This window comes from Mobula hypostoma, chromosome 3 (genome assembly GCF_963921235.1).
Source record: "Mobula hypostoma chromosome 3, sMobHyp1.1, whole genome shotgun sequence".
Taxonomy (NCBI): domain Eukaryota; kingdom Metazoa; phylum Chordata; class Chondrichthyes; order Myliobatiformes; family Myliobatidae; genus Mobula; species Mobula hypostoma.
This window is the reverse complement of record NC_086099.1, coordinates 119,131,420-119,156,271: the sequence shown is the minus strand read 5'-3', so window position 1 is coordinate 119,156,271 and position 24,852 is coordinate 119,131,420. Positions and strand designations below refer to the sequence as shown.

The 24,852-nt window shown below is 45.1% G+C and overlaps 1 protein-coding gene across 3 annotated transcripts in view; it reads left to right on the top strand.

Annotated features, from left to right (window-relative positions):
* The window catches only part of LOC134344219 (DENN domain-containing protein 2C-like), a 164,791-nt gene that overhangs the window by 103,056 nt on the left and 36,883 nt on the right, over positions 1-24,852 (top strand). For all 3 annotated transcript variants that reach the window (XM_063043651.1, XM_063043650.1, XM_063043652.1), the window contains exons 8-11: positions 3,954-3,998; positions 8,959-9,146; positions 21,572-21,681; positions 24,073-24,142. In XM_063043651.1, coding sequence (XP_062899721.1) covers positions 3,954-3,998; positions 8,959-9,146; positions 21,572-21,681; positions 24,073-24,142 — 413 coding nt within the window. The remainder of the gene's footprint in view (positions 1-3,953; positions 3,999-8,958; positions 9,147-21,571; positions 21,682-24,072; positions 24,143-24,852) is intronic.

The window sequence follows — 24,852 nt, the reverse complement described above, 5'->3', positions numbered from 1 at the left end:
AAAGACTCAGCAGTCCAACTCCTCTAGCATTTTGCGTATGTTGCTTGGATTTCCAGCATCTCCAGATTTTCTCTTGTTTGTAATTGGAAAAACTCTGGAAAATGTTATTTTTCTAATCCACTCTTAAACCTCTGAGATTTGTCTTCAACCCTATTGTGTGGGGGAAAAAAATTCCTTCTATCTACCTTATCTATGCCCTTATAATACTGTATACTTCTATCAACTTCCCCAGCCTCCTCTGCTTCAAGATCCAGACTTTCCATCCCAGGAAGTCCTGGTAAATCTCCTCCTCACCCTCTCTAGTGTAATCAAACTCTTCCATAATGTGTTGGTTAAAGTTATCCCCACTACTCCGACTGTGGCCTCACCAAAATTTTATAAAGTTGCACCATAACCTCCCTACTTTTGTCTTGTCAGTCTTGGCAAATAAAGGTTAGTATCTCAAATGTCACCTTCATGGATTTTCAAACATGAACACTGAAGTCCCTTATTTCCCTTCCCTGCTCACTGGAGCCTACTGTTCATCATGTATGTCCCACCCTCAAAGGGCATCACCTCGTCATCTCATCCTGCTGCCTTTGACAATTCTACTTAAAAACACCCACACTAGCAATTTGTATGCCATCTGCAACTTACTAATCATACGTCCTATATTCATATCCAAATCACTAATCTATGTAACAAACAGTAGGGTGTCCCGGCACCAATAACAACAAAAGCAACCATCCCTCATTGCCCTCTACCTCTAAACCAAGGCAATTTTGGATCCAGTTTGCTTACTTGACCTGGATTCCATGGGCTCTAACCTTCTGGACCAGCTTCCTTGTTGAAGTCCACGTGGAATACATCAAATGCAATGCCCTCATCTGTCTGGCAGAATCTCCCCCAGACAACACTGTGCTGATTATCTTTGGTTGTTCTCTCATTTTTCAGAGCAGGTTATTGCTATCCTTCAGAGCTTTTCCCTGTAATTTCCCCATAAGTGTTGTTAGACTCTCAGACCTGTAATAACCTAATTAATCCCTGCCGTCACCTTGAACAAGGGTGGCATATTTGCTGTCCTTTGGCACCTCACTATGGCCAGTGAAGCATATACAGTCTGTCCATTTGTTCCGTGTAGCTGAAGTTTCGATTTCTAAAAAACATCCTTGTACATCTCCTCTGCACCCTCTCTAGTACAATTACATCTTGGCCCTAATGTGGTAACCAGGACAATATACAGTCCATAAGCTGTGAAATGCTTGTGGTTATTGCATCTTCTACCTGTGCAAAACTCCAGCCTCCGTTTTGGTTCCTCTGATTGTTTTTATTGCCCTGTTATTCTTTTGCTGTGCAGTGTCTTGAGTTTGATAAATGTTTGAAGTCTGCGTACAAAATTCATGTTGTTCTTTTTAGATTATGAGAACACTCAGTCCTCTTTTATTGTCATTTAGAAATGCGTGCATGCATTAAGAAATGATACAATGTTTCTCCGGAGTGATATCACAGAAAAACAGGACAAACCAAAGACTAACACTGACAGAACCACATAACTATAACATATAGTTACAGCAGTGCAAAGCAATACCATAATTTGATGAAGAACAAACCATGTGCATGGTAAAAAAAAGTCTCAGAAGTCCCCGAGTCGATCGACTCCCGAGTCCCCGATAGCAGGCAGCAAAAGGGAGAAACTCCCTGCCATAAACCTCCAGGCGCCGACAACTGCTGATGCCTTGGAAGCAGCCAACCACAGCCGACACTGAGTCCATCCGTCCGAAAACTTTGAGCCTCTGACCAGCCCCTCCGATACAGCCTCCTGAGCGCCATCCTCTGCCGAGCGCCTTCGACCTCACCCCAGCCGCTGAAACAAGCAAAGCCGAGGATTTTGGGGCCTTCTGCTCCAGAGATTCCGGTTACCACACAGTAGCAGCGGCAGCGAAGCGGGCATTTCAGAAGTTTTCCAGATGTTCCCCCGTACTCTCACGTCTGTCTCCATCAAATCAGAATTGTGCACGGTCCCCTACTTGACAGATAACAGATATTCATCACCGGAGAGACCGCGCACGCTGCAGTCGCACCGCCATCTTCACCTCCTTTCAAGAGCCAAGAGAGATATTTGATGCAAAACAACACACACAAAGTACTGGAGGAACTTGGAAGGTCAGGCAACCTCTATGCAGGGGCTCCCAACCTATTTTATGCCACAGACCCCCTACCCTTAACCGAGGGGTCTATGGACATTCAGGTTGGTGATCCCTGAGATGAAAATGAATAAGCAGTTGATGTTTCAGGCCGAGACCCTCCTTCAGCAGAACTGCAGAAGGATCTTGGTCCGAAATGTTGACTGTTTATTCATTTCCATAGGTGCTGCCTGACCGGCTGAGCTCCTTCACCATTTTGTGTGTGTGTGTGTGTCTATCTGCATCTGTGTGTGTGTGTGTGTGTGTGTGTGTGTGTGTGTGTGTGTGTGTGTGTGTGTGTGTGAATTCGTTCCTTTGGAGTTTCAGCATCTACAGAATTTCTCATTTAGAGATACTAGATGTATGGATTTCTGTTCTCCATCTCTTGTAAAGAACTGATCTGAATAATGGGGTGAAGAATCATAAGCACTTGTTATTGTTCTGGATACTAAACAGTCCATACTGTTCCAGTCCATACTGTTCCAGTCCATACAACCAGCAGAGGATGGCTGGCTGAGAGTATAAGGGTACAACGCTTCCTGATGACCATGGGTTGGCTTGACTCGAGCTTCCTTCCCCTTGAGTGGCCAAAGCACCACAACGTTTCTGAGCTCTTTATTTCCTCATCTCAGATGAGTTTGAGCACTCACTTCCAAGTAAAAGGTCAGGGTTCAAATTCCATTCCGGAGTCCGGAGCAGAAACTCTGGGCTGATATTCCTGTGCAGCACTGGGCGAGGTTACATAGGGTGCTGCAATGTAACACTGTGGTGTCATCTCTCTCTGGCTTGACCCTAAGCATTTCCCATAACAGAAAGCCAGGAGAGTTTGCACTGGTGTCCAGACCTGCAGACTCTTCGGCTAACCGTGCTTTTAGTTTGCTGTTTGTCGGCATCTTGCTGTTCACTGGTTGCTGCATTTCTGGCACAACTGTACTTGGCTATTATAGGCTACCTAGAGGTCTAAAACAAAAATAAATCTTTTTTTTCTTATCATCTGACAGATATCCGGCATATCTTGAGTTCCACAATCACAGGCCTTCTTATTCAGCACCTTATTAAATCCATTCCTTTTAAGACAGGGTGATTTAAAATAAGTACCAGTAATGGATTCATCAGATATTGCAGTTTGAGTGTAGAGAGACGCGAGTCTGTTCCTGGCCTCCCTCTGGTCATGAGGAGGAGGAGTTAGCTGTATTCCACCAGTCCTTTCACTTCTTTCTCACCATCTCTCATTCAAGCCAGCATCTCTCTCACTTCTCTTGATCCAAGAATCTATTGCTTTTGGCTTTCAATATAAACCACAATGTCCATTGCATACTTGGGTAGAACATTCCAAAGATTTATACCCCTTTAAGAAATGTCTCTCTCGGGCAGAGACCCTGATCCTTAATCCAGAGTCTGTGCCCTGCCAACCTCCTCTCCACCCTTGCTCTGAGCTCCACCCTGAGGCACAACCTGCAAGCCTCCTTTCAAAATCCTGTATGTCTAACAGAAATCGCCTCTCCTAAACTCCAGCAAGTGTGTACCATCTTCTTCCCTGACCCGCAGCACTGTCTGCACACTACACTTGCACTCCAGCTCCCCAGCTTTGCGTTCTGGACCAAGGGTTTCCGAGCAGTCGCATCCTGGATTATCTGGGTTTTAGATTAGGAACGATATTTTTGTATCTGACATAAATCCAAATCGCCCAATCTTGCTTCTCTGGAGGGGTTGGGAACATCACATTGCACTTTAAGGGTGTGGTTCAGCCATTTAACCTTTCTAATCTCTCTACGTTCTTCTCTCTTTCAGATGAGAATAGTGAGACGGAGAGCGATACGGAAGAGCAACAGAAAGGTGAAAATGACCTTGTGATGTGTGCATTTGGATGGGATGTTGGCAGTGGTCTTCATTTTTAGACAGTCCTCTGGGACTGGGGATGCCCTGTTCTGGAGTTGCTTTGATGAGGGGCTGCAGTCTATTCATCAACAGGGACAGATGTGCCCTTGGGGAGGAGGCTGCTGGTTAGTTTGAGGCAGACACCCCACTATCCATAGATCGGAATTCCCAATGCCATTCCGAATACTCCCCCTCCCAGTGAATGTTTGTGGATAAGAGATTCCAGAGAGTTGGGGAGGACAAATGAGAATCAGTTTTATTATCCCTGAAATGTGTTGATCTATGGCAGCAGTACAATGCAATATATAAAGAGTTACAATAAAACAAATAAATAAATCCTTCAAAAGAAGAGCAGCAAGGTAGTGGGCCACTCGGGAATCTGATGGCGGAGGGGAGGAATCTGTACCTAAAACAGTGTGCGGGCTCAGGCTCCTGTGCCACCTCCCTGATGTTGGTAATGAGAAGAGGGCACGTCCTGGATAGTGACAATCCTTAATTGTGAATAAGCATCAACTCTTGAAGATGTCCTCCGTGGTGAGGAGGGTTGTGCCCGTGATGAAGCTGGCGTGAGTCTACAACCCACTTTCGATCCTATGCATTGGAGCTCCCATACCAGGTCAGAATGTAGCTACTCAGAATGCTTTCCACAGTTCATCTGTAGAAATATGCTGGAGTCTTTGGTGAAATGCCAAATTTCCTCATACCTCTAATAAAATATAGCCACTGAGCTCATCCTTCAGTCTTCACTCTGTCCACCGACTAATCTCTTACCATGACAGAGGTCAGACTCGAGTGCATGTTCCAGTGGTCCAGGATCACGCATGCAAACCACATGCCCTGCCCAATGTAAGTCACTGAGCAGAATAAGGGCCAGAACACTGCTAATGACAGCTTTGGAGGGGACGTCTGCGTTGGTTTCCTTATCCTTCCAGTGTCTAAGATAAGCTGCTGAGGGCAGATGACTTATAACCTACTTTCCTTTCGAATGAAACAAGTTGGCAGACAGTATATTATTCCACATGGTTAGTATCCCTCTGACCTGGCACAGATTTACAACATTCCTGAAGTTCACTGATGCAGGCCAACTAAGAGCTGAACCTTTCATTTTTACAAACCTCTCATATTCCAACATTTTTCCTGTTTTAGGATTTTCTTATCCTGACCCTCGATGATTTTATAATGTACAGAGGGCAAGGAGTCAAATTAGCATGAACACCTCATGGAGCGATAGTAACCCTAAGCCATCTCCAAGCAGATCCAAACTATTTCAGATCTTTGGCGATTGACCATCCAACTTTGTTCTGGAAACTGGAGAAATAAGTTTTCAGGAGAGACTGGGGAACTACTACCTAATCTAAGATAATCTTGGACTCCAAAGTTTAAAGGATAGAGTAGATACACGAAAAGAAATACAACTAAATACTTTATTAATAACACTTATGTAAAAAAACACTGTGGTAAACGATTGCCATAAACAATGAAGTGGTGAACAAAGGCAAGGCTGACTCGAGGGTCAACCTTGTGCGGGCATGGGGCAAGGTTGAGGTATGTTCGAGGAGAAGGTGGGGTGAGGTTGAGGCAGATTCAAGGCCCATCCACCTAAACCAAGAGCGAGGTTTGGTCGATCTAAGCACTGGGCTGGTTTGGAAAGGTCAGGTACAGTCTGAATCGTGGCAATGGGGGTCTAGGCCCAGAGTGTATCGATGCAACAAAGCCTGGGTCTTGGAGGAATGACACGATGTTTGGAAGGTTTAAACAACAGGCCAGATGGGTTGAAAAGGGAGAGTTTCAGGACCAGAGGTGAAGGTTGGGCCAGTTCTGCTCACAGCTCCATGACATTTACTCCACTCTTCACTGTGCTGAGGCTGTGGGCTTGGTATCTTGGGGGGCTCGATGATGTTTACTCTGCTATGTTTTGAACTGAGTCTGAGGATGTGGGCCTGCCCTGGCTGTCCCAGGCTTCATGTCTAGGGACCAACTTTCATTCTAAAGTAGTTTTGTGAAGTGTCTGAAGGATGTCGTCATTGGTTGCATTGTTCACTGGCGCCATCTTCTGTCCTCTAGAAAGGGCGACAATCATACCAGTGCCCAAGAACAGCAGGGTGAGCTGCTTGAATGACTATCACCCTGTAGTACTCACATTTACTGTGCTGAAGTGCTTTGAGCGATTTGGTCATGGCCAGAGTGAACACCTGCCTAAGCAAGGACCTAGATCGGTTGCAGTTAGCCTGTCACCATGATAGATCTACCACGAATGCAATCTCACAGCTCCTCTCAGCATTCCATCACCTTGACAATAGGAATACCTACTGCTTGCTGTTTATTGACTACAGCTCGGCATTCAACACATCCATACCCTCAGTACTAATCAACAAGCTCCAAAACCTGGGCCCCTGTTCCTCCCTCTGCAACTGGACCCTTGACTTCCTCACCAGGAGACCACACCTGTGCAGATCAGTAATAACATCTCCTCCTCACTGACAATCAACACTGGTACACCTCAATGATGTGTGCTTAGCCCTCTGCTCTACTCTGTCTATACCCATGACTGTGTGGCAAGGCACACTCAAATGCCAGCTATAAATTTGCCAACAGCACGACTATTGGCCCAATCTCCGCTGGTGACGAGGAGGCATACAGGAGTGAGATAGATCAGCTAGTTGAGTGATACCAAAAAAAAAACAACCTTGCACTCAGTATCAATAAAACCAAGGAAATGATTGTGGACTTCAGCAAGTGGAAGTCAGGAGAACATACACCAGTCCTCTTCGAGGTATCAGAAGCGGAAAAGCTGAGCAGTTTCAAGCTGATGGGTGTCAACATCTCTGAAGCTCTATCCTGGGTCTAACGTATTGATACAGTTACAAAGAAGGCACAAAAGTGGTTGTATTTCATTAGGCGTTTGAGGAGACTTGGTATGTCACCAAAGATTCTCAAATTTCTACAGGTGTACCCGTGGAGAGCATTTTAACTGGTTGCATCACCGTCTGGTATGGAGTGTCATCACCACCGCACAGGATTGGGAAAAATTTGCAGAAAATTGTAAACTCAGCCTGCTCCATCAAGGGCACTAGCCTCCCCAGCATCGAGGACTCCTTCAAAAAGCAATGCCACAATAAGGCTGCATCCATCATTAAGGACCCCCATCACCCAGGACATGCCCTCTTCTCATTGCCATCATCAGGGAGAAGTTACAAAAAAAACCTGAGGACACACACTGAGTATTCCGGGGACAGCTTCTTCCCCTTCACCGTCAGATTTCTGAATGGATAATGAACCCATGAGCACGAGTCCACTTTTTTTTTTGCTCTCTTTTTGCACTACTTTAATTTTATTTATATATTATTGTGTTTTATTTTTCACTTATTGAGTATTGCAATTTACTGCCACTGCAAAACAACAAATTTCACAATAATGCCAGTGATTTTAAACCTGATTCTGATTCAGGCACAGGGTACTGATTTTTGGCTGGTCACCCATAATAATATTGAATAGTAGTGGAGTGGATAGCCTCCTCCCACGTTCTGATAGAACCTTTGGTGAGGTACAGCAATTTTAAAGGGTGTCATTGACACAGCTGAGTTGGGCTTCTGACATTGGTGATAAAGCAGCAATGGCTGTGTTTTAAATCTGGTCTGTTCTGGTGTAGAATCCATCCACTCATGCTACAATGCACGTATGTTGTTCCTGCTGACACGTAATTCTGCACTCGAACAGTGCCATAAAAAGCATTCACCACCCCCCACCCCCGGAAGTTTTCATGTTTTATTGTTTTACAGCATTGAATCACAGTGGATCTAATTTGGCTTTGCTGACACAGATCAACAGAAAAAGACTTGCATGTCAAAGAGAAATCTAATCTCTACTAAATTATCTAAATTAATTACTAAGAAAATGCAAAGTAATTGCTTAAGTATTCAAGTCAGTATTTAGTAGATGCACCTTTGGTAGCAATTACAGCCTTGAGTCTGTGTGGATAGGTCTCTATCAGCTTTGCACATCTGGACACTGCAACTTCTTCCCCATTCTTTACAAAACTGCTCAAGCTCTGTCAGATTGCATGGGAATCATGAGTGAACAGCCCTTTTCATGTCCAGCCACAAATTCTCAATTGGATTGAGGTTGGACTCTTGACTTGTCAACTCCACGACATTAACTTTGTTGTTTTTAAGCCATTCTTGTGTAGCTTTGGCTTTGTGCTTGGGGTCATTGTCTTGCTGGAAGACAAATCTTCTCCCAAGTCGCAGTTCTCTTGCAGATTGCATCAGGTTTTCCTCCAGGATTTTCCTGTATTTTGCTGCATTCATTTTACGCTCTAATGTCATAAGCCTTCCAGGGCCTGCTACAGTGAAGCATCCCCACAGCATGATGCAGCCACCATCATGCCTCACAGTAGAGATGGTCTGTTTTGTTGATGTGTGTTGTTTGGCTTATAGCAAACATAGCGTTTAGTCTGATGGCCAAAAAGCTCAATTTTGGTTTCATCAGACCATAGAAACTTCTTCCAGCTGATTTCAGAATCTCCGACATGCCTCCTGACAAACTTGAGCCAAGATTTCATGAGAGTTTTTTTCAACAGTGGCTTTCTCTTTGCCACTCTCCCATAAAGCTGCGACTGATGAAGCACCCAGGCAACAGTCGTTGGGTGCACAGTGATTTAATGTTGTAAAACTGTAAAACAGAAAAACTCTTGGGGGGGGGGGTGAATACTTTTTATTGGCACTGTATGTCACCCTGTTAACCCAGCCCCTGAATTTCACTGTCACTGTGCTAGCTGAAGGTAGCTCTGTTCCATTTAATACATTATTCTCCATTGGAACCTCTCAACTCATCCTGAAACAAGTTTCTCTCATTTGATATCAGTGCAGTGCTTTTCCATGTGTGAGTAAAGTAACCCTTCTGGTTTTGATGTTCGCAGCACACAGCCAGCGCCTGGTGTATGTACATTCCACGTTGAAAAGGAACACACGTTACCAGACTCTCGAACGAGATTTAATCGAGTTGCAGGAGCAGCAGCTTTTTGAGTACTTTGTGGTGGTGTCTCTTCGGAAGAAAGCTCCCTCCAACACTTATGAGCCGCAGGTCACGCAGCAGTTCCCAAGTAAGGTAAGACGGATTTGCACGCTGTGCGCATACATTTATGAATGACATCATGAAAGCTCACCCACATTGTTGCGTATACTTTCCAAGCAATCCTGTTTTTGCTGCAAGTAACCACATCCAAATCATCAGGGAATATTTCCAAGATCCCCAGCTGAAACCTGTATTTCAATGCGAGGTCAGTGTAATTCTGAACTGGCACTGCGTTCCCTTGCTCTGAGGTCAGTACAGTGAAGGATCAGGCCTGCGTTCCCTTGCTCTGAGGTCAGTACAGTGAAGGATCAGGCCTGCGTTCCCTTGCTCTGAGGTCAGTACAGTGAAGGATCAGGCCTGCGTTCCCTTGCTCTGAGGTCAGTACAGTGAAGGATCAGGCCTGCGTTCCCTTGCTCTGAGGTCAGTACAGTGAAGGATCAGGCCTGCGTTCCCTTGCTCTGAGGTCAGTACAGTGAAGGATCAGGCCTGCGTTCCCTTGCTCTGAGGTCAGTACAGTGAAGGATCAGGCCTGCGTTCCCTTGCTCTGAGGTCAGTACAGTGAAGGATCAGGCCTGCGTTCCCTTGCTCTGAGGTCAGTACAGTGAAGGATCAGGCCTGCGTTCCCTTGCTCTGAGGTCAGTACAGTGAAGGATCAGGCCTGCGTTCCCTTGCTCTGAGGTCAGTACAGTGAAGGATCAGGCCTGCGTTCCCTTGCTCTGAGGTCAGTACAGTGAAGGATCAGGCCTGCGTTCCCTTGCTCTGAGGTCAGAAAACTATTGGACTGGGACATGTTCTCCTTCACTCAGACCAATTGGCACCGTAGAGCACTAATTATTCTTACATATTTAATCTGGCACTCAGTGAATCCGCTCCCCCCCCCCCCGCCGCCCCCCAAAGTTTGTACTGTTTTAACCAGCTTAGCCTATTCTGGCCTCTTTCTGCCATTGTTCATTCATTATGTGCCTTGTCCTGTGATGTGGCCGATCATGGTCTTTCCATGACCATGACTGTTCTTGGCAAATATTTCTACAGAAGTGGTTTGCCATTGCCTGGCATATTCTTTACATTAATAACCCCGGCCATTATCAATATTCTTCACAGATTGTCTGCCTTGCATCAGTGGTTACCTAACCCGGGCTTGTAATATTCACTACCTGCTCATATGACCAACTACCACCTATTTCTGCTATACCTGTGCTGTTAGCACACACTCTACCTGGTTTGAATGACTACAGTATCTGACTCTAAAGGGTTAGGACCCTGTCTTGGTCCTGACTACCATTTTGGTTCTGTCTGGTGTTACAGGTCTTCCATTTCACCTTCTTAAGGTTTACTGATGAGATTTGCCACCATTGTTCTCCTGTCATTATCAAAATCACAGAAATAGCCCACCTCCAGACATTGAAAATAGAGTGTACCTTAATCTTCAGTTTTAACACCTTGGGGATGTAGGCCAGTTCCAGGTAAAACACCTGACCTACAGAACCACCTACAATCGAACAAGCTCCCGTAATATTGCTAATTTCAAAAATTTGATGTACAGTTGTAAGAAGAAGTTTGTGAACCCTTCACAATTACCTGGTTTTCTCATTTGTTACTCATAAAATGTGGTGCGATCTTCCTCTAAGTCACAATAATAGACAAACACAATCTGTTTAAACTGATGACACACAAACAATTGTACTTTTCATGTCTTCATTGAACACATTGTTTAATCATTCACAGTCCTGGCAGGAAAAATTATGTAAACCCTTGTATTTACTAACTGGTCGAACCTCCTTTAGCATCAATAACCTCCACCAAATGTTTCCTGCAGCAGATGATAAAACTTGCACAACAGCGAGGAGGAATATTTTACCATTCCTCCATACAAAACTGTTTCAGTTCATCAGTATTTCTAGGATATTTTGCATGACTGTGCCACAGCATCTCAATTGGGGAAAGGTCTGGACTCTGACTTAGCCTTTCTAAAACATAAATTTTCTTCTTTTTCTTCTTTTTAAACCATTTTGTTTCGGATCATTGTCTTATTGCATCACCCAACTTCTGTTAAGCTTCAGGTGACATTCTACCCTGTCAGCTACTCTTGACATTGTCCTGTTAAATGTCTTGATACAATTTTGAATTCATTGTTCCCTCACTGATTTGCAAGCTGTCCAGGCCCTGAGGCGGCAAAGCAGCCCCAAACCATGATGCTCCTTCCACCAGTTGGGATGAGGTTTTGATGTTGGTGTGCAGTGCCCTTTTCCCTCCAAACATAGCAGTGAGCATTTTTGCCAAGAAGTGCAACTTTTGTCTCATTTGTCCACAGAACATTGTCCCAGAAGCATTGTGGAACATCCAGGTGGTCTTTGCAACCTTGAGACGTGCAGCAATTTTGTGTTTTTATTTTTGGAGAGCAGTGGTTTCCTCCATGGTGACCTTCCATGAACACCATTCTTGTTCAGTGTTTTTCTTATAGTGGACACATGAACAGAGACTTTAGCAAGTTCTAGAGATTTCTGCAGGTCTTTTGCTGTTACCTTTGGGTTCTTTTTCACCTCCTTCAGCATTGCACATTGAGCTCTTGGTGTGATCTTTGGAGGATGCCCACTCCTAGGGAGAGTAGCAACATTACTGAGTTTCCTCCATACGTAGACAATTTCTCTTACTGTGGACTGATTAACACTCAGGTCTTTAGAAATGCTTTTGTAGCCTTTTCCAGCTACACACATCTTTACAATTCTTCTAAGGTCCTCTGAAAGTTTTGGTCGAGGCATGGTGCACATAAGCAGATCTTTCTTGAGAAGAGCAGGCTGCGTCAGTAACTTGACCTTGTGTGTCTTTTTATAGGGCAGGGCACCTCCACACCCTACACCTCCAATCTCATCTCAATGATTGGAACACCTGACTCCAAATAGCTTTTGTAGAAAGCATTACCCCAGAGGTTCACATTCTTTTCGAACCTAGACTGTGATTATTTAAATGGTGTACTTAGTATTGATGAGAAGAAATATGAATGTTTGCATGTTATTAGTTCAGGCAGATTGTGCTTGTCTGTTTGTGACTTAGATGAAGATGTGACTGCATTTTATGAGCAGAGAACCAGATAATTATAAAGGGTTCACAAACTTTTTCTTGCAACTGGTACATGTTTCCTTCCCGTGAACGGCAGGACCAATTTTCTCTGTTTCTCTGCCTTTAGCAATTGTTCTTTATCAGTCTCGTGCTCTGTTGATGCCATTCATTACGATACTGTGAAGGCGTTTTTACCAAATCGAGTGATAGTTCTCTATTTTCCAACTTGCGGGCTAACTCAACTAGAAATGCCTGTGAAAATGGAAACTGTTCATTGCTTGATGATGGCCTACAGCAAAGAAGGAAAGAAAATCCAATTATTGGCTAGAGCTGACAGAATAGCAGCTGGCCATGAGTAGCTGTCGGGGGCGGGGGGGGGGGAGGGGATAGGCAGCCAGTGCAGAGTAAACCTGTGGCCGTTCCCCCCGCGACAGGTATATTACTTTGGATACCGTTGGGAGTGAGGGGGATTGATCTAGCAGCTAAAGGCCACAGCGGTCTGGTCTCTGCCACTGGATCTGTCTCTGTGGCTCAGAAGGGAATGGGGGAGAAGAGGCCAGGTGTAGTGATACGGGATTCAGTGGTTAGGGGAACAGAAGGGAGGGTCTGTGGACATTGCCTCCCAGATGCCAGGGTATGGGACATGTCAGGTTGAGTCCACAGCATTCATAAGTGGGAAGGAGAGCAGCCAGGGGAGCAGTCGGTAATGGTACCAGTGATATGGGGAGGATGGGTGACGAGGTTCTACAAAGAGAGTTGGGTGCTAATTTGAAGGACAGGCCCTCAATTGTTGTGATCTCAGAATTACTACCCATGCCATGTGCGAGTGAGGCCAGAAAGAGGAAGGGTATTCCTGGTCCTCTGGTTAAGATTCTAGATCAGAGAAGGACCAGCTTTGATGGTATCAAAAAGGCTCTGGCAAATATGCATGAATGGAGCCAAAAGGGATGGGGGAGATCGTAAATGGATTTTTTGCATCTGTATTGACTCGGGAGGCAGACACAGAATCGAATGAAATGAGGCAAAGCAGCAGCGTGGTCATGAACCATATACAGGTTACAAAGGAGGAGGTATTTGTTGTCTTGGGGCAAATTATGATGGATAAATCCCCAGTGCCTGCCACTATGATCCCTTGAACCTTGTGGGAGGCTAGTACTGAAACTGCAGGGGCTCTAGCTGAGAGATTTTAAATATCCTTAGCTACGGGTGAGGTGTCAGAGGACTGGGGGATAGCTAATGTTGTTTTCTTGTTTAAGAAAGGCTCGAAGAATAAGCCGTGAAATTGTAGGCCACTGCGTGTCACATCAGTACTGGGAAAGTTATTGGAAGATGTTGTAAGAGACTGGAAATGGAAGTATTTGGAAAGAGTGGCAGAAGCCATTGTGCATGGTCGGTCATATCTAACCAAACCTAGAGTTTTTTGAGGAAGTTACCAGAGATGTTGATGAAGGCATATCTACACGGACTTTAGCAAGGCCTATAATAAGGTCCTGCGGGAGGTTGGTCAAGAAGGTATTTCAAGATGAAGTAGTAAATTGGGTTACCATTTTGGATATTGTTGTGGGGGATGACCTCCGAGGGGAATGCCACAGAGACCAGGCTGCTGGCACTGAGCATGGGTCCATGTAGCAGAAGGGAAAGAGGGAGAAGAGGGGAACGGTAGTGATAGGGGACTCAGTAGTCAGAGGAACAGACAGGAGATTCTGTGGACGTGAACAGGACACCCGAATGGTATGTTGCCTCCCAGGTGCCAGGGTCAGGGACGTCTCGGATCGTGTCCACAACATTTTGGAGGAAGAGCAGCCACATATCCTGCTACATATTGGTACCAATGGCAAAGGAAGGAAAAGCAAAGAGATCCCCAAGAGAGAATTTAGAAAGCTGGGCAGAAAGCTAAGAAGCAGGACCTCCTGGGTAGTAATTTCTGCATTGCTGCCTGTACCACGCACCAGTGAGAGTAGAAACAGGATAAATGCAGATAAATGTGTGGCTGAGAAGCTGGTGCAGGGAGAAGGGCTTCAGGTTCTTGGATCATTGGGATCTCTTCTGGGGGAGGTATGACCTGTACAAAAGTGACCGGTTGCACCTGAACAAGGAGGGGAGGGACCAATATTCTCGTGAGCAGGGTTGTTAGAGCTGTTGGGAGGGATTTATCTAATTTGGCAGGAGGATGGGAACATGAGTGAAGGGATGCAGGATAGGGGAGATGGTAAAAAAGCAAAGATAGCGTGCCGTCAGACTGTCAGGAAGGGCAAGCAGATGATAGGACAAAACTGCAACCAGCAGGGTGATTATCAGTACACTAGGGATGCAGAATACATTACTCAGTGTTATATCTCAGTGCACAGAGTATAAGAAATAAGGTGGATGATCTTGTTCCTTTATTACAGGTTGTCAGGTATGACATTGTGGCCCTCACTGAATTGTGGCTGAAGGATGGTTGTAGTTGGGAGCTGAATGTCCAGGGTTACACATTGGATTGGGGGTATAGGAAGGTCGGCAGAGGGGGTGGCATTGCTTTGCTGGTAAAGAATAGCATCAAATCAGTAGAAAGATATGACATGGGATCCGAAGACGTTAAATCCTTGTGGGTTGAGTTAGAAAACTGCAAGGGTAAAAGGATGTTGATGGCAATTATATACAGGCCTCCCAATAGTGGCTGGAAGGTGGACCACAGATTACAACAGGAAATAGAAAAGGCGAGTCAAAAGGGTGATGTTATGCTAGTCATGGGAGATTTTAACATGCAGGTCTATTGGGAAAATTATGTTGGCAATCGGTCTCGAGAGAGAGTTTGTTGAATGCCTACGAGACGACTTGTCATTGAGCCTGCTAGATGATCAGCTATACTGGACTGGGTGTAATGTACTGAAATGGAGATTATTGGGAAGCTTAAGGTAAAAGAACCCTTAGTAGACAGTGATCACAATATGATTGAGTTCCACTTGATAGGGAGAAAGTAAAGTCTGATGTAGCAGTATTTCCGTGAAGTAAAGGAAATTACAGCGGTATGAGAGAGGAGTTGGCCAAAGTAAATTGGAAGGAGATATTGTCAGGGATGACAGCAGATCAGCAATGGCATGAGTTTCTGGGAAATATAAGGTAGGTACAGCACAGATGTATTCCAAAAATGAAGAAATACTCAAATGATGAAATAGCATAAGGGAAGTCAAAGCTAATATAAAAGCAAAAGAGAGGGCATACAACAAAGCAAAAATTAGTGGGAAGATAGAGGATTGGGAAGCTGTTAAAAACCTACAGAGAGTAACTAAAAGAATCATTTGGAGGGAAAAGCAAGCTAGTAAACAATATCAAATGGATAGTAAAAACTTTTTCAAGTATGAGTGGATATAGGACCACTAGAAAATGAGCTGAAGAGATAACGGGGGACAAGAAGATGGCAGATGAGCTAAATGAGTATTTTGCATCAGTCTTCACTGTGGAAGACACTAGCAGTGTGCCCAATGTTGTAGTGTGTGAAGGAAGAGAAGTGAGTGCACAGGGTAAGGTGCTCAAAAAGCTGAAAGACCTAAGGGTACATAAATCACCTGGACCCGATGTACTGCACCCTAGGGTTCTGAAACAGGTAATGGTAGAGATTGTGGAGACATAAGTAATGATCTTTCAAAAATCATTGCACTCCAGCATGGTGCCAGAGGACTGAAAAATTGTAAATGTCACTCCACTCTTTAGGAAAGGAGGAAGACAGCAGAAAGGAAATTATAGACCAGTTAGCCTGACCTCAGTGGTTGGAAAGATGTTGGAGTCAATTGCTGAGGATGAGGTTATGGAGTGAGCACTTGGTGACACAGGACAAGATAGGACAAAGTCAGCATGGTTTCTTTAAGGAGACATCTTGCCTGCCAAACCTGTTGGAATTCTTTGAGGAGATTATAAGTAAGATGGATAAAGGGGATGCATTAGATGTTGTATATTTGGACATTCAGAAAGCTTTTGACAAGGTGCCACACCTGCTTACTAAGTTAAGAGCCCATGGTATTACCGGAAAGTTACTGTCTTGATTAGAGCATTGGCTGATTGGTAGGAGGCAGCGAGTGGGAATAAAAAGATCCTTTTCCAGTAGGCTGCCAGTGACTAATGGTGTTCTGCAGGGGTCGGTGTTGGGACCACTTCTTTTTATGCTCTTTATCAATGATTTAGATGATCAAATAGAGGGCTTTGTTACCAAGTTTGCAGATGATACGTAGACTGGTGGAGGGGCAGGTGGTATTAACAAAACAGGAAGACTGCAGAAGGATTAGGAGAATGGGCAAGAAAATAGTAAATGAAGTATAATGTTGGAAAATGCATGGTCTCGCACTTTGGTAGTAGAAATAAATGTGTGGACTATTTTCTAAATGGGGAGAAAATCCAAAAATCTGAGATGCAAAGGGACTTGGGAGTCCTTGTGCAGAATATCCTAAAGGTTAACTTGCCGGTTGAGTCGGTGGTGAGGAAGGCAAATGCCATTGTTACGTACCCCGTAACTGGGTTGCCAAACCAGCAGAAATGGATCACTCAGTTGGAGTCTGGATTACTAGAACTAAGAAAGTTTTATTAAAGAAACAAGCAACACAGTAATCGAAAGGATAATAAATGCAACAGTTTAGCAATGATAAACACACATGTGCACAGAATTAAGATAACAGCATCAATCAAGCTCTATCGTTGTCTAGGGGTAAATGACCAAATTTCAAAGTGACTCAAAGTTCAGTCCAATTTAGTAGTTCAGTTCGCAGTAATCGTTGCCATGGCGATGGACAACGTGGGGGAGAGAGAGAGAGAGAACGGGAACAACTGATCATTCAGACACGGCTTCACTCACAGACCGGCGATATTTCTCACAAGCAGCTTTTGGGCGGGTCCTTGGTGATGTCACCTGAGGTCACCGACTGTGACCCCTCCTCCAGATGCGGTCGACCCTCTGCAGTGAACCCAGCACCCAGGCAAGGGCGGACACACACCGGGTTCCCGCTGATCGTACCTTTCCACCCTGTGCGTTGTCCAGTACTTCCCACCTACTCGTGAGAGGCTCATCGCTTCCAGGGTCTCGTTACCTCGGGTGTCGTGTGTGTCTTGCCTTAGCGAACCTGTCCCTTTTTATCCCCCTGCTGGGGTATCGCCTGTCCATCACTTCAAACAGTTCAGGGTTCAAAGGGGGAGCCGCTCCAGACAGCTCTCTACACATCTCCAGGTGCTGTTTCATTGTGTCCCTTATCTCTCTCTTGAGGACAGGTGGCAGACCAACTGCTGATCACACAGGACAGCTAACATCTTATCTATGTGTATTCTCGTCACACCATGTTGGCATTTATTTCAAGAAATTTGGGATACAAGAGCAGGGATGTGATGCTGAGGCCTTATAAGGCACTGATGAGGCCTCTCCTTAACTATTGTGAACAGTCTTGAGCTCCTCATCTTAGAAAAAATGTGCTGGCATTGGAGAGGGTTCAGAGGAGGTTGACAAGGATGATTCTGGGAATGAAACAGTTATCATTTGAGGAATGTTTGATGGCTCTGGATCTGCACTCGCTGGAATTCTGAAGGATGGGGAGGTGTTGGAGATCTCATTGAAACCACTCATATGTTGAAAGCCTAGACAGAGTAGATGTGGAAATGATGTTTCCCATGGTGGGGGAGTCTAGGACAAGAGGGCACAGCCTCAGCATAGAGGGGCGTCCATTTAAAACAGAGATGTGGAGAAATTTCTTTGGCCAGAAGATGGTAAATTTGTGGAATATGTTACCACAGACAGCTGTGGAGACCAGGTCATTGGGTGTATTTAAGGCAGGGACTGATAGGTTCTTGATTAGATACGACATCAAAGGTTATGGGGAGAAAGCCGATGAGTTGTGCTGAGGAGGGGGAAAGATGAATCAGCCATGATGAAATGGTGGAGCAGACTTAATGGGCCAAATGGCCTAATTCTGGTCCTATGTCTTATGGTCTAAATTGGATTAGATATTGGCTTTGCGGGAAAGCCAGGGAACGGTAGTAGATATTGCCTCTCTGACTGGAGGCCTGTGCCCAATTGAGTGCCACAGGTATCAGTGCTGGGTCTGTTGTTGTCTGTCATCTATGTCAAGTATCTGGATAGTAATGTAATAAACTGAATCAATAGTTTTGCGGATGATGCCAAGATTGGGGGTGTAGTGGACAATGAGAAAGACTATCAAAGCCCTCAGTGGGATATGGACCACTGGAAAAATGGTCTGAAAAATGACAATTCATTGCAGACGTGTGAAATGTTGCACTTTGGGAAGACAAGTCAGAGTAGGTCTTACACAGTGATCAGTGAGGAGTGAGGTAAAACAGGGATCTGGGAATACAGATCCATAATTCCTTGAAAGTGGTGTCACAGGTAGCTGGGTGGTAAAGAAAGCTTTAGACACGTTGGCCTTCGGAAATCGAAGTATTGAGTTCAGAAGTTGGGATGTTATGTTGAAGTTGTATAAGACATCGGTGATGTCTAATTTGAAGTATTTTGTGCAGTTTTTAGTCACCTACCTACAGGAAAGAAGTCAAAAAGAATGAAAGAGTAAAGAGAAGACGTACAAGGATGTTGCCAGGACTTGAGGACCTGAATTATAGGGAAGGATTGAGCAGGTTAAGACTTCATTCCCTAGAACATAGAAGACTGAGAGGAGATTTGATAGAGATGTACAAAATTGAGGGGTATAGACAGGATAAATGCAAGCAGGCTTTTTCCACTGGGGTTGGGTGAGATTAGAACGAGAGGTTGGTCATGGGTTAACGGTGAAAGGTGGAATGTTTCAGGGAAGCACTTGGGGGAATTTAACGCAGAGTGGTGAGAGTGAGGAACGACCTGAAAGCAGAAGTGGTGGAGGTGGGTGCAATTTTACTTTACTTTATTGTTGCCAAACAATTGAAACTAGCGTGTACAATCATCACAGCGATATTCGATTCTGCGCTTTGCACTCCCTGGAGTACAAATCAATAGTAAATATTAAAAATTTAATTTATAAATCATAAATAGAAAAGGGAAAGTAAGGTAGTGCAAAAAAACTGAGAGGCAGGTCCGGATATTTGAAGGGTATGGCCCAGATCCGGGTCAGGATCCGTTCAGCAGTCTTATCACAGTTGGAAAGAAGCTGTTTCCAAATCTGGCCGTATGAATCTTCAAGCTCCTGAGCCTTCTCCCGGAGGGAAGAGGGACGAAAAGTGTGTTGGCTGGATGGGTCGTGTCCTTGATTATCCTGGCAGCACTGCTCCGACAGCGTGCGGTGTAAAGTGAGTCCACGGACGGAAGATTGGTTTGTGTGGTGTGCTGCGCCGTGTTCACGATCTTCTGCAGCTTCTTCCGGTCTTGGACAGGACAACTTCCATACCAGGTTGTGATGCACCCTAGAAGAATGCTTTCTACGGTGCATCTATAAAAATTATTGAGGGTTTTAGGGGACAGGCCAAATTTCTTTAGCTTTCTCAGGAAGTAAAGGTGCTGATGGGCCTTCTTGGCAGGGAACTCTGCTTGGTTGGACCAAGTCAGATCATTTGTGATATTGACCCCAAGGAACTTAAAGCTTTTGACCTGTTCCACTTGTGCACCACCGATGTAAGTGGGGTCGTGTGGTCCGCTACTCTTTCTGAAGTCAACAACCAATTCCTTCGCCTTGCTGACCTTGAGGGATAGGTTATTGTCTTCGTACCATAGAACATAGGACATAGAATAGTACAGCACAGTACAGGCCCTTCAGCCCACATTGTTGTGCCGACCCTCAAACCCTGCCTCCCATATAACCCCAACCTTAAATTCCTCCATATACCTGTCTAGTAGTCTCTTAAATTTCACTAGTGTATCTGCCTCCACCACTGACTCAGGCAGTGCATTCCACGTGCCAACCGCTCTCTGAGTAAAAAACTTTCCTCTCATATCCCCCTTGAACTTCCCACCCCTTACCTTAAAGCCATGTCCCCTTGTATTGAGCAGTGGTGCCCTGGGGAAAAGGCGCTGGCTATCCACTCTATCTATTCCTCTTATTATCTTGTACACCTCTATCATGTCTCCTCTCATCCTCCTTCTCTGCAAAGAGTAAAGCCCTAGCTCCCTTAATCTCTGATCATAATCCATACTCTCTAAACCAGGCAGCATCCTGGTAAATCTCCTCTGTACCCTTTCCAACGCTTCCACATCCTTCCTATAGTGAGGTGACCAGAACTGGACACAGTACTCCAAGTGTGGCCTAACCAGAGTTTTATAGAGCTGCATCATTACCTCGTGACTCTTAAACTCTATCCCTCGATTTATGAAAGCTAACACCCCACAAGCTTTCTTAAGGAAGATGCCACCAGGTTCTTAATTTCCTCTCTGTACTCAAACTCATCATTACCCAAGATACGGCCTGCAATTGTGGTGTAATCAGCAAACTTATATATAGAGTGCAAAGGAAACTTGGCTACACAATCATGGGTGTACAGTGAGTACAGCAGGGGGCTGGGTACACAGCCTTGTGGGGCTCCGGTGCTCAGAGTGATTGTAGATGAGAGCTTGTCCCCTATTTTTACAGCCTGGGTTCTGTCTGTGAGGAAGTTGAAGATCCAGCTGCAGATCTGAGTGCTAAGGCCCAGGTTCCGGAGCTTAGGAATCAGTTTGTTTGGAATGACGGTATTAAAGGCAGAGCTGTAGTCAATGAAAAGGAGCCGTACATATTCTCCAGGTGTTCTAAGGATTTCAGCATTTCAGAGAAGTTTAGATAGGTGCGTGGATGGGAGAGGTATGCAGTGCTGTGTCCAGGTGCAGGTTGATGGGGTTAGGCAGATTAATAATTCAGCATGAACTAGGTGGGCCAAAGAGCCTGTTTCTGTGTCTAACATGGACTACGACCTCTGGCTGTTCACCCTCCCACTTAACAATGTGGAAGATTCAATCTGAGATGTCCCGGACCCTGGCACCCGGGCGGCAACATACCATCCAGGAATCTCATTCTTGCCCTCAAAAGCTCCTGTCTGTTCCCCTAACTATTGAATCCCCTATCACCACAGTGTGCCTCCTCTTCCCCACCCACCTTTCCACAACCTCTAACCTTTGTGATGCCTGTTGCAGTTGCGAAGCTAAGAGGAGCTCTTGTATGAGGAAAAGCCACTGGGAAGCAAAGGAGTTGGATATTGTTCTTGGGAGCGAGAGAGGTTCAAGGAATATGGTGGGAGGGGGAAGCTGGAACAAGCTACTGAATTAGGATGATTAACCATGCACAACAGAACAGGCTTGAGGAGCTGGATGACCTACTTTATTTTTTTAGGTAAGCTGTGCTACCAATGGACTAGGAACATTCATCACAGTTGAGCAACACCTGGAATGCGGGGGCATTTAGCCGGGGAACAAGGTGATCCTGAGCTGTGTACATTGTTTGCTTCATGAGGCTTCTTCACGTGGTCTGTTACAGTTCGAGAAATCAACAAGGCAAGCTCGTGATGCCGAGGAGAGACTGAAGGCTATCCCACAATTCTGCTTCCCGGATATCAGTGAATGGGCTGCGGTTTCCCACCTGAACAGGTAGGGCTCCTGGGCTCCTGGGACCCTGGGTGGTTTTTGAAAATGGGGCCTCTTTCCTGTCACATGAAAGCAGCCCAGTGAAATTCCAACAGCAGCCGGTGGTGAATTTGACAGAGCAGCACATTTCCTCCGAGTTGCCACAACTTAATGGTAGGTCTGGTAGAAGCCCTACCGTGTACTGTTCTCATTTACAGTCAGGCCAGCCCATAGCAAGTTCTGGGTGAAAGTGAAAAATAGGAATAAATATCGGTCAGGATACTGGAATGAGCTCCTGCCCTTCATTTGATGAAGAGTTTATTGGCGTCCATTTGGCAAAGAGTATAGCACGGTACAGCACAGGAAGGGGTCCTTTGGACTACTGTTCTTGGCGAATGTGATGCTTGTCTGTTTGCACATGGCCAATGTCCTTCTGTTCCACGGCTAATCGTGTGTCTGTCTAAATGTCTCAGATGTTGCTATTGTATCTGCTTCCCCCACCTCCCCGGCAGTGGGTTCTGAACACCTATCACTTTACGTTAAAGAAGAAAGCTTGACTCATATATCTTTAATCTTTCCCCTCTCACCTTAAGTATTTGGCAATTACGATTTGGAAAAAAGATTCAGAATTGTACCCTATCAATATTTACTGTAATGTTATTTACACTTGTACAGCAGGGAAACAGGCCATTCGGCCCAACTCATCCATGCCATCCTGATGAAGGGTCTCGGCCCAAAACGTTGACTGTGTACTCCTTTCGGTAGATGCTGCCTGGCCTGCTGAGTTCCTCCAGCATTTTGTGCGTATTGCTTTGATTTCCAGCATCTGCAGATCACTATCCATGTGCTTGCCTAGATGGCTTGCAAATGATGATTATGTGGCCACCTCAGCCACTATTACTGGCAGCTCATTCCAAATATGCACCACCTTTTGCGTGAAAAAGCTGCTCCTGATGCCCTATATAAGTCGCTTGCCTCTGATCTTAAACTTGTGCTCACTTTTTTGTTTAATCACGCCCTCTGGAAAAAAGGCTGCGTCTATACCAGTCAGGGACCTTATGCATTCCAGGGAATAAAGTTTTGGTCTGTACTCCCTCTTCTCATGACTCAGGACCCCCAGCCCAAACAACATCTTGATAAATCCTTTCTGCACTTTTGCTAGTTTAATAACATCTTCCCTGTAATGGGATGATGAAAACTATACACAATACTCCACGTACAACCTTGCTGAAGTCTTATATAACTGCAACATCACTTCCCAACTTCTGACTGAAAGCCAGCACACCACACACTACCCTCACCTCTCTACCCCTGTGACACCACTTTTAGTGAACCCCATAACACTGCCCAGGGCCCTGCCACTCACTGTATAAATCCTGCCCTAGTTTGATCTGCGAAAATGCAATACCTCATACTTATCTGAATTGAAACCATTTGCCAATCAGCCAAATACCTGTATGATCAAGATCTCCTGGTATTTTTTCATTACCTTCCACACTTTCTACACCACCACCTAATTAGTATCATCTGCAAATTTTCGAATCAGGCCTTGTACATTCACTTCAATTCCATCAGGTCATCCCTTTGTCATTCCGGAGAAATGTATCCAAGTTTGTCCAAACACTCCTTTCAGCTAACACCCTCTAATCCAGCCAACATCCTGGTGAACCTTTTCCGCACCATCTCCAAACGCTCTACATGCTCCTTGCAATGCTCCAAACAGAACTACACATAATATTCCAAGCATGCCCGGACCGCGCTGCAACCTGCCTTTCTCACTTTTACAATCAATGCCCAGACGGAGAGTGAGACAGGGCTTTTGTTTCCTCCTGTGGAGAGTGGCTGTCTGAGGTGATACAAGGGCTGATTTTGAGCAGCAGTTTGTGGTAGGAATATGGAGGGATATCCTGGAAAACATTGATGTTTGAACATGCCCAGTCTCACACAGGTGAATGTTTCAATAGGCTTGGAATGGGCCATTGGAAAGGAGAGAGGCACACAGCCTGCTTAAAGTCAATTAGAGGGAATGGAAGAGGAGGTTGCATATTGTAGCAGTAAAAGTTGGATTAACCAAGTGGTTATCTAACTTGTTCATCAAGCTGCATCAAGGGTTCCCAACCTTTTTTATACCCTGGACCATATCATTAAGTAAGGGGTCCATTGACCCCAGGTTGGGAGCCCCTGAATGATTTGATCAACCCACTGATTGTAATAGTGTACTCGAGGGGCCCTGGAACCCGAGGAGTGATTCGCTGCACTGTTTGAATTGACCAGCTTTTGGGCCGGTGAAAGTAGAGCAATAAGTACACTTTATCATGGTGTGTCTCAACACTTGTGAAGGTCCTGCCCACCAAAATGCTGTGGGATGTTCTCTGATGTTGGCTGTAACCAGGGTTATCATCGTTATGTCAACAGTGAAACCTTCTCCTTTGTTCTGACTGGCGAGGATGGAGGCAGGAGATTCGGATACTGCAGGAAGCTCTTGGTAAGTCGGTCACTCAGCCCTAACGAGCCTGTGATCGGTATGAATTGTTACACATTTTTACAAAGCATACAGTATACCGGCTGATTTAAAATTGTTCTAGACCCAGAAACAGTAGGCCCGGCACATTCACCCAGACAACCTCCTTAATACTCTTTGCACTCGTCTGAGTTAAATTTCCTCTGCCATTTCCTTGCTAACTTTCCTAGTTCACCTTGATCCTGTTGCATCTTTAGATAACCTTCACTGTCATCTGCAATCGCACTGTGCAAATTCGAGGTAAATTTATTGCCAAAGTGCATGTTTGTCACCATATACAACCCTCAGATTCATTTACTAGCAGGGATACTCAATTAATCCATAATAGAATAATACCCATAACAGAATCAATGAAAGACCACACCAGCTTGGATACTCAACCAGAATGCAAAAGGCAACATACTATGAAAATATAAAAAGAAAGAAAGAATAGTAATAAATAAATAATAAATATTGAGAACATGAGATGAAGAGTCCTTGAAAGTGAATCCATAAGTTGTGGGAACATTTCAGTGATGGGGCAAGTGAAGATTATCCCCTTTGATTCAAGAGCCTGATGGTGAGGGGTAATAACTCTTCGAGAACCTGGTGTGAGTCCTGAGGCACCTGTACCTCCTTCCCGATGGCGGCAGCGAGAAGAGAGCATGGCCTGGGTGGTGGGGGTCCCTGATGAT